Consider the following 17,618-nt stretch of genomic DNA (forward strand, 5'->3'; position numbering starts at 1 on the left):
GCTTTATATCAAAATCTGTTATATTTTTCTATCACATTCCTTTCAAATTAAGAACTGCATTATCCTTAGCACTTTCCATCCTACAATGCCAAAATAAATTACTGTACTTCAGCTGTTTTCAGTTTACACAATGGTAAGTGCTGCCAGATAGAAAACCAGAGCAAAAGTTCGTACCTTTTTTGTCCTTGACCTTGTTTTGTACCTCTGTCATCACATAGCATTAGTGACAATTGCTGGCTTTCACCTTTTTACTGATGCAAAATATCTCACCATGTTCATGAAATGGTCTCCATTTAAGACACATTACACCCCAAAGTTACTTGGCTTAATTTCTGAGCTGCACAAGAAATCATCCATGGCCATTTTCAGGTGATTTTACTGAATTTTTTACAAATCAATTTAAAAATATGGGTAAAGCACAAATCTTTCCCTTTTGCTGATGATGCATCTACTTCTCTGTTTCTGATACATCATACAATTAATGTGCCTTGGAAAATGTATGAGCCTCAGGTTTGGAATGGTCCATCTCCCCCATTTTATACTAACAGTATGATTGGAAATTCTACCATGTAAAATTTCTTTCAAAGAAATATTCTATTAACATGCCATGTCTAAGTATTTCATAATAGTAAAGTCTCCTTGCTATTACACTCTCTCTACAAGTTAAGCTGAGACAGGCAATAGTGCTTTTAACAATCTGTATGAGAGTTTAGCTTGTCACCTGCTTCCCTATTAAAGGCAGAAAAGAAATAGAATTGGGCCAATCCTCCAAAGATAAGAACTGATCAAATGTTTGGTGGGTGGGTGGGTGATGGCATGCAATCTGAGAAATCTAAGTTGCAGTAACATTTTTCTGGCCAGCAGCTGTAAAGTGATAGTGTACACCTGGTATTTATAGCTTTGTTTTCTAAAAAATTCCCATCTTGCATATTGTATTACCTTAATGACTATATGAAAATACCAGGGAACAGGACATCTAAACATTGTATAAATTACTGCTTTCTTACCTATGGCCATACTATACCCCATAATGTTACATTGTTTTGCTGCAGCAACAGCAGCAAACAGATGCATCTCCACCAAATCTGCAGGTGATCAGTAGACACTGATCATGGTGAATACCTGTGCAGGATGCCTTTCATATCTTGCCCATGTACAGTAAAGTCCTAAAGGCTGTGAAGTTTGATGGTAGCAGAAGCTACTTGGAGAATACCTACTAGCCAGAGTATTTTTTTATTTTTTTTTCTGGAGTGATGATTCTCAAAACAAAATCCAAAACAAATCCAGCCCCCAAACCCCCACCCAAACCATGGATCATTTCAACAAAGTTTAATCTATGTCATTGATACCAACTTGAACAATAACAGAACAATACTGAGAATGCATCAGAGACTATGTCCAAGCAGATAAAGACCTTCTGTCATGAAGAATATTTGAATAGAATAATTCATGCTAGGCAGAAAAAAATGCTTCAAAAAAGCCAAGTGAAATTAAACTACTGGGTTTTGCCTCCAAAACCATTTATCAAGTGTCACAAAAATAGAATAAACTGGACACGGGAAAAAAACCCAGAAGGTACGATGGCACTGGTCTCCCATTTGAGTCCCATCATAAACCAGAACTCTCCTGAAAAACCGCCCCTATTCTTCTGTTTTCCCCAGTAATTCTTTTACCTTCTAATTTATGAACCCTAAGCATCAAGGCACTAAGGGGTAATGGGGTTATGAAGAAATGTGGTTCTGGATTATTTGGCACCTTTCTTGGACTGTTCTCCATTGTTTCCTTCTTCCTTGTGTTTCTTACTTTTCAGTCATCTCTACTGCCATGTTTGTTATTCCTGTCATTCTGCTGAGAATTCTTCCTCTTTTTGTTCATCACCTATTTCTAGCCAAAGATTGATCTCAGCACAACCCTGAAAGGCAGAATCTCCTGCATTCTACATCCCTCTTCCTGCCAATTCTCCTCTATACCTTTGAGCAAGTAATTTAATTTCTGTCTTAACTTCCACATTAGTAAAAATTAACAGTACCATTACAAGGATGTGTGGCTCATCCTAAAGTGATTTAAAAAGCCTGCTGAATTAGGTAATTAACTATAATGTCATCACCAGATCAGCCAGTGGGGAAGACGTCAGCATTCCCATTGCTTTTGGTAACAGATCAGCAAGTCGTGAACAGCCGGGGACAAACACTGCCATCAAGAGCCAACTGCTGCCTGGGTTGTACGTGAACAAAGATGGAACCAACACCACCACAGCTCTGATTTAGCAGTGCATGCTCACAGAAGTTACATTCCTCCTAGAATAAGCATGGAAAAATAAATCCCACATGGGCTGAGTATTCTGTTGCTGCCTGGTGAGAGCGGAGGTAGCAGCACTGGAAGGTTCTGATGAAGTGTCAGCCATGCCCAGGAACACAAAGCCCCATGGACAAAGCCCCTCCAAATCCCAAGATGAAGCAATTTCTGTATTCAAGTGTCTGTCAGATTTCTCATTAAACTTTATCACAGATTTCCATATTATTAAAATAACAAAGAAAAAGCATATATATTTATTGAAAGGATGCATCTTAATTCCTGTTTGGCATACATATTTAAAAACCATACTGACTACCTAAATTTGAACCTGGATAGGATTTTCATTAGAGTTTGGATTCAGAATCTGTTTCGAGGACTAACACAAAATCAGCTGAGGGGCTTACAAATCCCCTTGTTGAACTTTCAGCTTTTTCTTCCACAGCACAGTGTTCATCACATAATGCTTTAAGGATAATTTTAGTCTACCAGTACAATTCCAAATGTCTTTGTGGGGGTGGTTAAGCATTATGGACAACCTACAGGTTGTGGAACAGTTTGGTTTTTTAAGACAATCTCAATGCAATTTTCATGTCTATGTGAATTTGAAATGTGTGGCTTTTCTAGGATGTCTTTTAAATTCATGCACAGCAACTCGTTAGGTATCTTGTGAAGAAAAGCCATTGGAAACCATGAAACCCATTGAACCCATGAGAAAGCCCTTTATTTTCTATCTTTACTTGGTTTGACTGCATTTTAAAACAGCCATTTCCAGATTTTATGTGTATGGATTCTGCCAGTAGGGAAACAACATGGGATACTTTAGATTTTCATCTCACATTCTAAAGTAGGCAACAAAGGCACACAACAGTGATATGAAAAGGAACTGTAAAAAGCTGTAAATTCAAGTACTCCAGAAGTATCTTAATACTGTTATTGGCACAAATGCATACCACAGACTGATGAGGAGTTAGAGCTATTTACATGCATATGGAATCTTCAGCTATAAGCAATCCTCTTGTGGAGGATGAGTCCTCAGAGAGATTATAACATACATTTAAAAGTCCTCCCTAATGCATCTGAGTTGCAAGATCTGACATATCCCATTTATAGCAAGCCAAGTCAGGGATGGATTTCATGGGATTTCATGACTGAAAAAAAAGCCTGTAACTGCTTAACTGTATCCATTTTATACCCAGAGCCAGTTGTTGCACAACACTGAAAAGCATGCATATATATATATATACACACACACCCATACACAAACACACACTTTGGTATCTTCAGGTCAACTGGAAATGTAATAACCTTGCACAAAATCCCAAATGGAGCCCATACTGTTAGTTAATTAATGTTAACTAGCTAACAATAATTTATTAATTTTTAGTTTATTACTTTTAAATAATAAATTTTAATTTATTCACAAAATAATTTGAATTATTTTTTTCATTAACAGCTCTTACAAGGTACTAATACAGGTTGTGCCAGTAAATGTAATTAGTCTGATGTGAAAGTACATGGCTAACACAGGGAATGCAATTCCAATGTATAGCTAATGTTGAAACTTAAAATACCTGCATGTTTTCTTTGCACTGCATTCACAGTTACTCTCTCTTTTTTTTTGTCTTAGTGGCCAACATACCACCATACTACCAAGGTAGGTGACACAGTAAAACAATGCTACTTTCCTGTGTATCACCAGAAAAAAACACCAAATGTTTTAAAAAAAAATCACTCCCCTTACAGGATAACTGCAGGTATTTTATGTATATTTTTAAGAATTCTTATTTAGATTATTAATCCTTAAAACTATTGATTTCACAGTGAAGTTGAAAACTGTTTTTGTCATCAGATCTCCCAGTTACTGCTTTAATTTCTAGTACTGGTACCAATCTTTTTTACTAAGATCATTCAGCTTTAGGGTTCCTTTTGGCTTTTTTGAAGGTGTAGAAGAGTTGACTTAGTTGAGATCCTTAACTGAGGTCAAACATTTCATTAATGTTAACAGGAAAAGCTGAGTGTTCTTCTGTTCAGTTACTGAAGAATTACTGTATGTTTAAACTTTCTTAAAGGGCACAACAGAGGCACTTCCACTTCAAACTTCCCCACCAATACCCAGAGGCTCTGAATTCACACTCTTACTTGGTAAATACATTTCAAAATACATCAATATGGAAGCCAAGGATGCCTTTTATTGGCAATGCTCTCAAGGCTGAAATTCTTAACAACATTGCAAGTGGCGTGGGGAGAGCTCACTGTAGCCCCTGGGTGAAAGAGACAACACAAAAAAGAAGCAAATTACATCCCTTCCTGAAACACAGATGCTCTTCTCTATTCCTGTAAGGTTTTAACAGGAATAATATTTAAAGCCAAGCACTTAAAACATATTTAAAGGTAAATAGTGATGATCTGAATGCATGAATGAACACATGGTAACTGTTAAAATGAGTTCATTCAAAAAGGTCCACTTATATCACACTATCTCAGTAGCCCATTGTAGCAGTATAAATCAGATTTCTCTTTTAATTTCAAATACATTAGAATTTACCCTTTAACACCTGCAGATATCAGTTATTACAAAAACAAAAGCAGTCTCTGAAAAACACCATGGAATCTTGTTTTCTGTCCCCAGGAGTTCAAAAATTGAAAGAGAAAGCTAGAGGTGAAAGAGTAATTTCAACAATAATTGAGTGGAAACATGTAAATTACCTGTCACAAATAAACAATAATATCAAAGGTTCTGAAGACAGATGAAGTTTGCTGATGACAATATGAATGGAAAGCACTTTATTTTAAGCACCAAGAAACTCACCCAGAAAAGTAATTGAAAATTACATCAGATTTGCTACTGCTTCATACACATTAAAACAGGAAACAGTCAAAGCCTGTGATGACATTTAGCACTGCAGGCAGAAGAAACTTTGTATTTATAGCACAATAACCTTTCCAATAAGCCAAGTTATTAGCACCTAATAATTGGTCAGAAACCAAAATCAAGAAACTCAACCCTGTCCACATTCTAAAACCTTGCTATCCCAATTTCTCTCCATTCCTGTGGCAATTCATAGACTATCAGAACTGCACCACCATGGTATTTATGCTAAAGACAAGGCAGTCAGCAGCTTCCAAAGGGAGATTAGAATATAGATTAAGAAGACAAAACCATGACTGAAGTAACTGATTCTCTCTTCCTAACCATGGTAGCAGAGGCTATTTTGGAACTGGAACTAGCAACCAAGTAGAAACTGCTGCAGAATTGTAAGCAGGACTGACTTAACTGACACTATGGAGATCTCACAGATCCAAAATTCATACTTTCCTGCTTTTAAAACAATTAAGTGTCCAGATACTATTAGCATGCAAAAAAACCCAACCCTGATAAAAATCAGCCAAACTTCTCTGCATTGGTTAGTTTTTTCCAACAGAAGTCAATGTCATAAACCACATATCTGACTTCATTTGGACTACTGCTCAGGAAGCCCTTCTGAAAATAGAAAGCCCTACTGAAATAGAAATTGTCAGCCTCACTTGGTTCCCTCATTCTGAAAATAACATTGCTCTTGCAGCTCATGAGCACTATAAGTCTTTGGGAACTAAAAGTGATATACGATCTATTCCTGCTTTCCCATGCAGAATGATCCAACATGATTTTAAAGTTTTTTTTCCATTTTGGTTTATTTTCTAAAATCACAGTCTATGATCCTACTTAAGAAAAATTTCCTATTTAAGGAAAATGACAAAGTTTCTCTTACCTGAACTTTCCAATAAGAGCCTTAATTCCACACTGGGCTGCAACATCAAGAACAAGTGTATCCATATATATGCACAACATATGTGCCTATACATACTGTGTATTTGCCATTTCACAGCACTGACAACTGTAGGGGGCAATTTCTGTAGATTCCCAAGGCATATTCCCCCCTCTCTTCTCTCCTGAAAACGATTCTTCATGCCATGGCTGATAAGCTGTCCTTCCCAGCTGACTGGGTGACGTGCCTGCTCTGCTTTTCAGGACATACATGCAGCCAGGGTCAGCCACCACGTTGGGTCCATCCCCCCGAGATCTCAGCATGGCCGGCCTGTTGATGACAACCCTGTAGTCCACTTCTTCAAGAACATTGTAAGTCTCCCCTCCTCTTATGCATCAAAATTATTTTCTTTAGAATCCATCAGTAAACAAACACTCCCCAATCATTACCTTTTATTTGAAGCCTCAAATTGTACTGTGCCTTTTGAGGTCATTATGCCATTCAAATACAAAAATAATTTTTACCTAGAAAACAAACAATACTGAAATGGTACCAAAAAAGCATGTGAACCTCCATTAGCATAGCCAAATGCTAACCACATCAGTTATACAGCTTCACCATAGACAGGTTTTGCCCTTGTGTCTTTAACACTGGCAGCATTCAGGAATTATTACTGTTTCAAGACGGACATAAATCCAGTGTATTCCAGGCAAGCCTAAAACAGCAGAGAAGCTTCTCAATGCAATTACCATTTTTAGCTCATGGATAATGTGCAAAAGGCCTGATGATTTCTGGCATTTATTTTTGCCTTTGACAACTCTTTTGTGTTGGTTTTTAGGTCTCACCCCGTACACCACCCCCAATGCAAGCAAAGGTAAGCAGTTTCAGGGACTCAAGGCATTTATGGGCTAATTCCCACTAATTCAACTGCAAGCCTGATTCACTGTCCCTAATGGCACTAAGTCTACAGGTAATACTGGGAACAATTTAAAGCAAGAACGTAAGACACAGAAGCCATGGTTCTCTTCCTCACGCACTTCCTGATGTCGTGCATGACTAATTGAAGCCAGTTGCAGGGATTTTTATATTCAATTTATGGTGTGATTACTTTAGGTAATGAACTAACAGTAGGTAATGCCTTCAAACAAGCCTCACCAGCCAGGAGATGTCAATCCATTTACTGAGCTGGCTTTTGAAGTACGTGATACTATCGTGGCTAGTAAAGTCAGTTCTAGTAATTACAATAAACAATTTTGCCTTTTTTTTGCTTCATGAAATGAATGTACAGACTGTTGTTCTCAACTCCTGCCTGCCTCATTATCTGGCCATTATTTCATAACCTTGGCTATCTTTTAATCTTCTTCTGTATATGGCAGACCCAGATGCTGTGTTCCATAGTGATCACCATGTCATTGTTTCTATTTCTTGCATGTACAGGGAAGAGGATTATCCCTCACCAGATTTAGCTGGGTAGGTGATGAACGTGCTTTCGGTAACAGCCCTTTTATTTACCAGGCCAAAGCATTTCTTACTCCATTGCCTCAAGCTGCTGCAGCAATGTGATAATTTTGTTTTGTCTCAAGTTTGCTATTTTGCTTTTCCCGTTCCACTTTCCTTCCTCCTTCCACAGCACTTTAAGATGGTAATTGTGTTGCTTGCTCTTATCCTGCAATTTGACAGCCCTTGCAGCAATAATTTCTTTTGCTTCAGCACAAAGGGAGCAAAATCCACTGCATGGCAAAGCTCTCTTCCTTTAAAGGTTCCTGGAAGACCCACCTGGTGCATTTTCCTTCTCCTGGGATGGACAAAAAAGGGAGGGAAGGCTGGGATGAGATAGGTGCTTATTCCATTTCAGCAACTGCTTTTACATAGTCTGCAAAACTAATGCTGTCACTAACCTCAGTATTTTGTTCCACCTTTCCTGACAGTTAGAAGTGATCTGCCTAAGCAATTCCTAGACAAGTTCTTTCCACTGTTCTCTTACAACTAATTAAATTCTACTTCTCTACCACAGGTTTGATTTTATATGAGATGGCATATAAATTACTGGCATTTTAAGACAAAATATCAAAGCCTTCAAGTCATTAAGCATTTCTTTCACTATCAGAACACCACACATTATCTGATGTATTTGACATCTTAGAACTCATGAAATTAAAACATTTTAAGTTTTTTTCACACAGGTTAACCTTCTAAGTATTTAATTTTTGAATACAAATTCATTTTTTACAGATTGATGCTTCCCTCAGATTTGAATCTATTCGGATAATTTCCTAACATTTTCCTTCATCCTTGTTTATTACATAAAAGATTTTATTGCAACAACCTCCAAATTCCTCATTTATGTATTACATTTCAGTGATCGCATATAAAGACTACAACATGCATGTGATAATTTGAATGTGACAATTTGCAATATACATGAAAATCTTTCTTTGCAGGGTGGTGAAACACACAAGCCAGGATATGGAAGCGGAAAATTCTATGAGCATAAATCTGCTCATAAGGGACACAAGGGATCCTATCATGAGGGCCAGGGCACTCTTTCCAGAATCTTTAAACTGGTAAAGTACAACTGAACTTTAAGTACAAAAAAATTGAACTGGGAAAAAGAGAAGCAAACCTCCTCAAAACCTGCCATGTTTGAAACAACCATATTTCCTTAAAGCTTCTGATGGAATTAGACTTGCATGGATAAACCAGAAGGTTGTTTTGTGGCTTAATGACTACTTACATGATAGGAAACAAAGGTAAAAATACACAGTTAGTGGCCATCAGGAAATAAGGTAAGTTCACAATGTCCCACAAAGACCTGCACCAGGACCAGTGTTGTTACCGAATGCAAAAATGATCTGAAATAGAGAAGACAAGTGAGATGACACAGCTCATTGCTGCTGAATTATTTAGAATAGTGAAAATGAAAGAGAACTGATTAACTGCAGAAGGGTAGTACAGGGCAGTGTTGGACACGTGGATGCAGTAACAACTGCAGCAGTACCTGGCTTGTTCCTACCCCAGGTGGGAGAATTCTTACAATATGCCAGTATTGAAAGTTATGAAACCACAAAGTAGGGCAAATTAGAAAACTGTCATATTAGAAATAAACATTTGGTCAGATTATCTTTAGTCTGGTTCAATTCCCCATTTGAAGGCACAGCACAGACACAACAACACAGGCAATCAATGAAAACAGAACAGGAAGAAAAGGTCAGTTGTGAGGATTTTTCACATTCTATGTCAGGAAACAGGAACATGAAAAGCAGACTATATCCACTGGCAGATATTTTAATGAAGACTGTATTTTCCCTCAAAGGCAGTGATGGCAGGGAATTAACTTATAACAAATCACCCAGTAGATTATTAGCACATGAAGATGCCATCAGCAGTCATCTTAACTTAAAGTCAGAAGATCTGAGATCCTTAACAGAGCTGATTATTTCAGACTCTTACTATTCCTCTCCCCAGCAGGAGGAGTTACAGTGCCTTCATTTGCAGCAAACCCCACATTTTTGTCTCTTAACAGTTTAGGTTTTATATCTCCCATTGTACAGTTGTTTTCCAAATATATGCAGCACCAAGTGACAGCACAAAAACTTCAAGGAAGTAGTAGGAATTCTTCTGTTGCAATTTAAGAAAAGGAATGATCTCTTCAGAGGCCCAGGTAAAAATCAAACACATCTTAAGTCTTATTTTCACATTGTGCACTTGGTTTTAGTGGGGTTCAGGTACATCAACTATTCCACGGCTATATACTCTCATTATTTGTAAAACTTCATAATTTCAACATCTGAAAATATGCATTAATGATCTCTCATGAAATTTAACATTCTCTTTACTGCATACTCATCACAGCTATTTTAGCTTATTTATATATATATCTGAGAGATACATACACCAGTTTTAGTTTTTAGATAACCTTTTCCCAGCCATTATAATTTCTGGAACTTTTATATGAGTTTTATTGATGCCTATTTGATTTAGACCTATTGTTTACAGCAGGAGGCATTAACTACTGTTTCTTCAACAGTCTTGCAATATAAAAAAGTTATCCATTCTTTAAGATATCTTTGAAGGGAAAAAAGCCAATTACCTAATGAATTAGTCTGAATTTTCCTGTAACAGTTCTCTAAAACTAAGGTGGCAGCACTGAAAGATGAGAAGAACATAAATGAAGAAAATGAAGTCTCAAAGTACATGCATGTGGTTTTTTTTCAAGTAAACAGTTCAGGACATTACAGTAAAAATGACCACACCATCTTACTTTTGTGGTCTTAAGTGCATTTTCAGGATTTGCCTATAGAAGAGTTGCTAAAGCTAAAGGACAAGATGCCAAGTTAGCCTAATCTCAAATTCCAAAAAATTAAATGTCAGAATTTCAGCTTGAATCATCTTTGCTATAAAACTGCTTCCTTTCTCATGTGCAGATTTATGAATTGTCACAGGTTTCCCCCACAGTTTAACATTTTCTTATTATTTCTGAGAACAGGGCAGGTTTCAGCCCTTTTATCTTTTCTTAGCTTTCTCCTGTACCTGCATCTGATCTTTCCATATAAGCCACATGTTGATATAACACTGAGAATTTACTGCAGAATTAAACTATTAAATTTCAGTTCTTTCAGATGTGAAACTATTACATCTCATATGAAAGGTTTGCAGATTTTGTTTTGTTACTTGTTTTAAAGTATACACATAGTAAAGAGTTCATAAAAATGAAATTTTCCATGCTGTCCAAGGAAAAAAATTGTTTCCCTTAGAAAGGCCTGAATAAGAACATGTACTTAGAAGTAGAGAGAGACTGCCTAGTCCTCTGTGGAAGATTTAATGACAGCAAGTTAATCCTATGTGAAAATCAATCCTCTTTTTGAAGTGAAAATCCCAATAATAATTAGTGATATACTAGAAGCAACTGCAGGCTATTTTCATTAGATAGTATTTAAAATTTTCTCATACTTACAACAGATTGATATTCTTCAATGCACAGCCCCAAATACATATTAATTTCTAATTAATGCAACTCTGTTCTTCCCTCCACAGGGAGGCTCTGGGTCCCGACCTGGATCGCGGTCTGGTTCCCCCATTGCTAGGCGCTGAAGCTCCAAGATGCCATCCAAGGATCATGTACTCTGCTTCATAATATAACTGCCTTACAATTAGTAACAGCTGCCACAATTGCCTAGATAGATGCAATCCATTACTTAATGCCAATTAGATTCTGCATGCAGTAGATGATACAAACTTCTATTGGCAATCCCTGAGCAACAGTTGAATGAAAGGAACACAAAAAGTAGCTTTGCTAGATGTTTTCCTTATTTTATGTGAAGTAACAAGAGCTCTGACTTTACCCCTTCTTCAAGATGTCCTAACTGTATGCTGGACTCCTTTATTTCTCCCAAGCACCTAATTTAAGCTCAACCCTTCTGGTTTCGTTTTAGTGAACATCAGAATTACAAATAAAGAGCTATAATGTCTTGGATACTGAGCACTGCTGTTAATGAATTTTTGAGACACTGCTGTTAAAAACAACAAAAAAAAATCCAACGTGCAGAAGTTGTAAGGACTGTTTATCCAAATTTTCTTTTTGGTTTCTTTTTTTTTTCTTTTTGTTTTGTTTTAATCTTCCTTCTCTCACTCACAGAATAATTAATTTTCATAACAGGATTAGGCAGTCATGGAAAGGTTTATCAAACATTGGGAGTTCAAGGTATGTGAACTGTGGGAGGGGGCAGATGTTGAAGAATCAATACGATGTGGAGCAATAGCAATAAGGAAATTCTTTCCATACTATGATTTGCTCATTGCATCCAAACCATTAGAATAAAGAGTAGATGAGGGAGAGAAAGAGGATTTCAAATTTGAGTTAGACTATTGTTATAAAACAAGGGATATTCCCAGAGAAACATCTAAGACTGCACACGTGACCACTGGACGTCACTGGTGCTTCACATAAACTCTGCTGCAATAGCATTAACTTTGCAGTACAATAAGTAAATAAGCATATAAACAAAAAAAGTCTAATTTCTGAAAGAAAGCCCTTCAGTACTGGTATCTCAGATAGTCCTGCACATCTCACATTAGAATTTGAAATCTTTCTCTTAGTATTGCAGCAGTGTTGTATTTGATTGGCTCATCTTTTGCCTGAGTAACACCTGGATGCCTTTTAAGGGCAGTGCACCAAAGCAAACTCGTAGTAAACTACTGTGAACATTTAACTGTTGTATTGTAGTTGCCTCATAGAAATAAATTATAGTTCAGTTAGATTTAGATATGAACTGTTCATAAATTACTAAAATGAATGTGTGGAGATGGTATTCCAACCACACTTAGGGAAATAAAAGGCTCTTCTGAATTGCACTGTTTTATTACTTAAACTTACAATTTCTTCAAACTGTCATCTAAGTGTCTGATTAATTATTTTATTTTTTTAGTTTTTGCCTATGCACTGTAGATTAGTGTTTCCTAGGTTGAAACAGCATTCCTAATAAGTGCCCAGTAAAAGTTACCTATAAATATATATGTTATTTACATTTCACATCTAAATCTATTGTAGCTTTAAATCAGTGTCCATTAATATGAAGCAATGGAAGATGAGATGATAGAAAATACATAGAGACTAAAGAAAACAAAACTGCCAAAATTATTACGTATACACACACTATTACATCTATTACCTTTGTTGGTTGCTATGTGTATTTTTCTATTGTAGCTTCATTCAGATGTATACTCTGCAACGTAATAGTTGATTTAATTTGAACAGGTGTTGTTCTTATAGGAACACAGCTTTTAAAAATAGTCACTATTGAAATAAAGTAATCAACTTGAAATGAAACTTGGGCCAGTTTTGTTTTTTACAAAGGAGAAGGATATACATATATTTATATATAATTATATATATTTGTATATTTATGTCTGTTTGATTTATTGCCCCCCACCATCCCCCAGGATTTATTAATAATGTTCAGATACTATAAAATAACACAATGACACCTTGGGACCCTGCACACAGGCTTGTAGTGACATTGCATGGCCCAGAAGGTTGACAATAGGACACAAGAATTATGGAATGCCAGTGTCTATGGAGTGACAGCTACAGGGCAGAGGTACATTGCAAGGCTCAAAATGTCTATGAACAGGAAATAAAAACCAGCCCCCTTCATGAACAATTGTGGTGCAAAAAGCCCTCAAAAATGTGAAAGATTATATAAAGTAATAAACCCAGAGAAACACATATTTCAAAATACTGCTCTGTAGAGTAACAGAATTTAACCAAAACTTCTTTCTTGCCTTCACTCTCTTCTTTCCCCTCAGTTACTTTTCCCAGAGGGTCAAAGTGGCTTTTTTGGATTTATTTCCTTTAGAGGAATAGGTACGGTACTTGAAGGCATTGTTTTACCAATACGAAAAGAGACGAAAACTTAGCTGGAAATTTATTCTTTTAGTTACACACCAGTAGTTTTGATGAAAACCAGCAGTTTAAATGGCCATTTGATTTGTAAGGATTTTTCCTGAAACAAGAATGCACAACCAATACCAGGAGTGTGTAATTTAATGTACTGAAGGAATGGACATATAAAAATAATTGTGAGCAGACTCAAGCCAAAACCCCCAAGGCTAGCACAAGCCTACTACTGCACTGAACCAGAAAGAACGGGGCTGTTCACTTACCCACTACACAATGTGACACATCAACACTCCCCAGAACAAGAGTTCTGCTTCCTTACATAATACATCTGCTTTAATGCTGCTTTTGAAAATATCAACATATTGGTTACCATGTCTCTATTAGTTCTGAACATCAACACATACACTGTTCTGAAAAGCTCCAACTCAATTTTCCCAAGGCTATAAAAACCTCTCAAGACACTTGAAGTTCACAGGTGAAAAGGATGCAGGAAAGCAAATCATATACAATGCTAAGAAGAATATTTTAAAAAGTCTATTACTGTAGCTGACAGGATTTCCAAGTACTGGAGGAGTAGCAAACTGAATTCAGGAAAAATTCCAGCTGACTCCATAACTCACACTATTTATTTAACACTTCCAAGACTTGCTGAACAGACTCACTGCCTCTAACCAAGGTGTAACACTTTGAGAAGTGGTCCTTTAAAAATGCCATCTTTTTACTCATGAGATCTGTTTCACGTTGTGTGTACCAAGTATCAGAGAATCATTAAGTGGTCTGGGTTGTAAGGGACCTTAAAGACCACCTAGTTCCAAGCCCTCTGTGCATTTATACAGTATTCCCTGAAATAACAGGGAAAATATTTCATACATGGTACACACAACACAGCACATTTTGCTATATTATTACAGATAAACAGTGTGCTATGCCATAAGGCCAGACAACTGTAAAATATAATGTCTTTCTTTAACAGCTGAAACATTCACAGGCTGCCTGGAAGGGAAGGCACTGCTGGAAGGACTTTATTTGTCACATCTAATATTCAAACATGCACTTTTGTAAACAGTTTTTCCAATCTCCTAGAATCCACAATCATATGCTTAAAAAATACACGAAACAGAATTTGGAAAAAAGTAATATTATTTAGCATATTTTTCAATTAAATATTCCACATAACAAAAGTGTTATTTTTATGTCACCAACTATATTACTTATATACATATGCTGAACAGTTAACAAAAGAATTAAGAGATGCCCTATCAAAACCAACAGTGATTTCTTGCTTCAGCAATCTGAAATAACTAGTTTGTATCACAGACAGAGTATAGACAATATTTACAGAAAAGGGCTTTTTGGATCTGAGAACAATTATCTTTTAGAAAGAAAATTAAAGTCCAGGCCTGTATTATAGTACAACATATCCACCACTGATCTAGAAGTACTTGTGGCAACCAAACAGATGAACTCCTTCCAACTGGGATTAGTATTTACAAAATATACTCATCAGCCACACAGAGGCTCATAAACTTTAAATATATATATATATATATATATACACATATATAAGCACACATATATATATCTATATATATGTAACATATAAATAAAATTCAAAAGAACAAGGCAAAAATAAGAAAACAGCTTCTGTCTTTGGAATGTCTAAAAGACAACTATGTTTTTACTCCAGTGTTTCTCTGCTATGAATGTATTTAACAAGTGGCACCTTTGAAAGCAATACTCAGTCAGCTAAGTAGTTTTGCTGAAACAATGACTTAAACAACAAATAAATGTAATATATTTCCAAAATCCACAAAGAAAATAATAAGGAATTTACAGATGCAAAATGATAACTGTTTACAGCACTGGGGAACATTGTATAGTATAGGTGACTTAGTGTGCATCTAACTTTCTCACTGCTACCACAAAGTGGTACTTGTTTACCTCACAGATTGAGTATATGGCTGTTTTCCACAGATACTGAGCTTTGTACCTGCTGACCCAGTACAGCAAACAACAACAGAGGCTTTTACTGGAACCTTTTCTCATTTGGATCCTTATAAAGTAATTATTGCCAAGTCCAAAACCTCAAGACTTTTACTGTAAAAACTAACATCTATCTGCCTCTGTGGTTGGAATGAAAATGAACATGCTCCCTCTCAAGAGTTTAACTCAAGAAAAGCCATGAGCTCGCAGTATTTTATTTTTTTCAACAAATTCTCAAAAAGCACTAAAAAAAGAAAGCTTTCAAAAGCAATACAGCCTTTTCCTTGTAAGAAAAAAAAAGGCAAAACTCCACTGTTTTATACTGCATGCATCATCAACTGCAACACTGTTTCCAATCTCAATTATTTCTTAAAACACATTTAAAAAAAAGTTGACTGACAGTTTCATGATTTTCCTGTGAAGTTATTCTTCATCTCCATTAAAAATGGGAATCATTCTATTTTGATATAAAGTTCCAGTTTATTTTTAAATAGATATACTGGCTGTGAATTCAAAGATGAAACTGTATACATTATTACCTGAGTTCATTGATTCACAGACAACTTAGCACACATTAAATGAAGTTTTCCCAATATTCTTCTTCTACAAGTTTAAAAAAAAGAATTAATCTTTTAGGTATCTTTTGTAAATAATTAAAAAAACTATAATATATTATTCTATTGTTAGTATCTTCAATGCTTGAAGCTTTAACTGTAAAGTTCGAGTCCCAGAAATATTTTTAACTTTCAAATTTCAAGGTGTTATCGAAAAACATTGCCTATACTTTGCCATTCATTTGAAGATTCTTGTACCACTTCTTCTAAATTCAGAGCACGACTGATGTCTTCCCCTTCTTGTTCTTGGTGACTTGCAGGCTCTTGTACAGGACCTACCGAGGTACAAGAGAAAAGGCAACTGAGTATGATTTGACATATGGTGTAAGGAAAAAGGAAAATATAGCACTTGAGAATAAAGGAATCATAATGGGAACAGTATTATACAATTACATCAGATACTGTAAATTTATTAGATAGCCTTGGAATTTTTTTTTTTAATCTAATACAATATACTGCTTTCCTGGAATAATGTTTCAACCCTGGATTTCTGTACACAAAGCTGCCCATAAAGAAGAAGGAACCATAAAAAGCAACGAATTGCTGTTTCAACCTGATTTTTGAGTTGCATGTGCAACTATTATCTTATCAACTGTGGTCTTTGTCTGTCAGTGCTTGATTCCTTAATAACTTAAGGGAAGTGCTCTGTGCTCTCCTAACAAAATATATGGATTCCTGGCCTCAGCAGTACTACCACCATGCTACGTACCAGTGTAACCATGAGCCCGTTTCATATGCAGTTTCATATTGCTTTTCTGTGTAAATCCCATTGCACAGTAGTCACATTTATAAGGTCTCTCTCCTGTGTGCCTTTTCATGTGGACTTTAAGAGCACTCTTCTGGTTAAACGCCTTTTCACACAGTGTACACTGAAATGGCCGTTCCCCTTTAAAAGAAAGAAAAACATACTTCTTAACTTTTCATTTTAAGATTGAAATACAGTTTGGAATTCAGTAAAAATTATCAAGATGATCTAGAAATGAAATAGACATTATCATTTTCCTTGAGACTTTCTCTAAACTATAGCTCCACATTGTCAGCAAAAATCTCAAATTAAATGTCAGAATAGTTACGTAAGTAGTAAATCATTGATATTATCCTTCCTATCCAATTTATAACCTAGGTCAGTTATTTAACAGAGGTACAAAAAAACTCCAATTTACCAATTTGACTTTTCTGTATTCAAGGAAACCATCACCTTTTTACATCATGAAGCATAATGCAGATAAAGCAATGTACTAGAATAAACAAAGCTGATGGCTTTAAGAAATTGAAAGGTCAAATACGTTAACAAAAAAGTGTCCTGGTAATTCTACATGGGACTTGTGGCTTCCTGTGCCAACAGCAAGTAGTTGTAGTGTTGTATTTTAGTTAAATGGTCTGTCTCACCCCTCCAAAATGTATGGTATATTCTAAGCCTGTGGTCCTGCCCTGAACTATCATGTATCAGTAATCCCATTGGCCCAAGTCTTACTCCACGCCCACTTTGATTTTCCCTCTTAAGCTCTGCAAGGGAGCTTAGTCGCTCTCTTAGCCCTTCTCCTCCTCTCTTGGCCCTTCTCTACCCTAGGCTCTCCCTCC

At 36.2% G+C, this 17,618-nt stretch overlaps 2 protein-coding genes across 12 annotated transcripts in view; one reads left to right on the forward strand and one right to left on the reverse strand.

Annotated features, from left to right (window-relative positions):
- The window catches only part of MBP (myelin basic protein), a 109,502-nt gene extending 96,635 nt beyond the window's left edge, over window positions 1-12,867 (forward strand). For 3 of the 7 annotated variants that reach the window (XM_064431851.1, XM_064431850.1, XM_064431852.1), the window contains 6 exons: window positions 3,923-3,949; window positions 6,305-6,412; window positions 6,880-6,915; window positions 7,479-7,511; window positions 8,483-8,605; window positions 11,076-12,867. In XM_064431851.1, the coding sequence (XP_064287921.1) occupies window positions 3,923-3,949; window positions 6,305-6,412; window positions 6,880-6,915; window positions 7,479-7,511; window positions 8,483-8,605; window positions 11,076-11,132 (384 nt within the window). In that variant the 3' untranslated portion in view covers window positions 11,133-12,867. The remainder of the gene's footprint in view (window positions 1-3,922; window positions 3,950-6,304; window positions 6,413-6,879; window positions 6,916-7,478; window positions 7,512-8,482; window positions 8,606-11,075) is intronic. The other 4 variants (XM_064431855.1, XM_064431862.1, XM_064431858.1 and 1 more) reach the window with 3 other exon arrangements.
- ZNF236 (zinc finger protein 236) overlaps window positions 11,628-17,618 on the reverse strand; it is a 78,846-nt gene continuing 72,855 nt past the window's right edge. For all 5 annotated transcript variants that reach the window (XM_064431831.1, XM_064431827.1, XM_064431820.1 and 2 more), the window contains exons 32-33: window positions 16,747-16,923; window positions 11,628-16,312 (exon numbers count right to left, since the gene is read on the reverse strand). In XM_064431831.1, the coding sequence (XP_064287901.1) occupies window positions 16,185-16,312; window positions 16,747-16,923 (305 nt within the window). In that variant the 3' untranslated portion in view covers window positions 11,628-16,184. The remainder of the gene's footprint in view (window positions 16,313-16,746; window positions 16,924-17,618) is intronic.

This window comes from Passer domesticus, chromosome 1 (genome assembly GCF_036417665.1).
Source record: "Passer domesticus isolate bPasDom1 chromosome 1, bPasDom1.hap1, whole genome shotgun sequence".
Classification (NCBI taxonomy): domain Eukaryota; kingdom Metazoa; phylum Chordata; class Aves; order Passeriformes; family Passeridae; genus Passer; species Passer domesticus.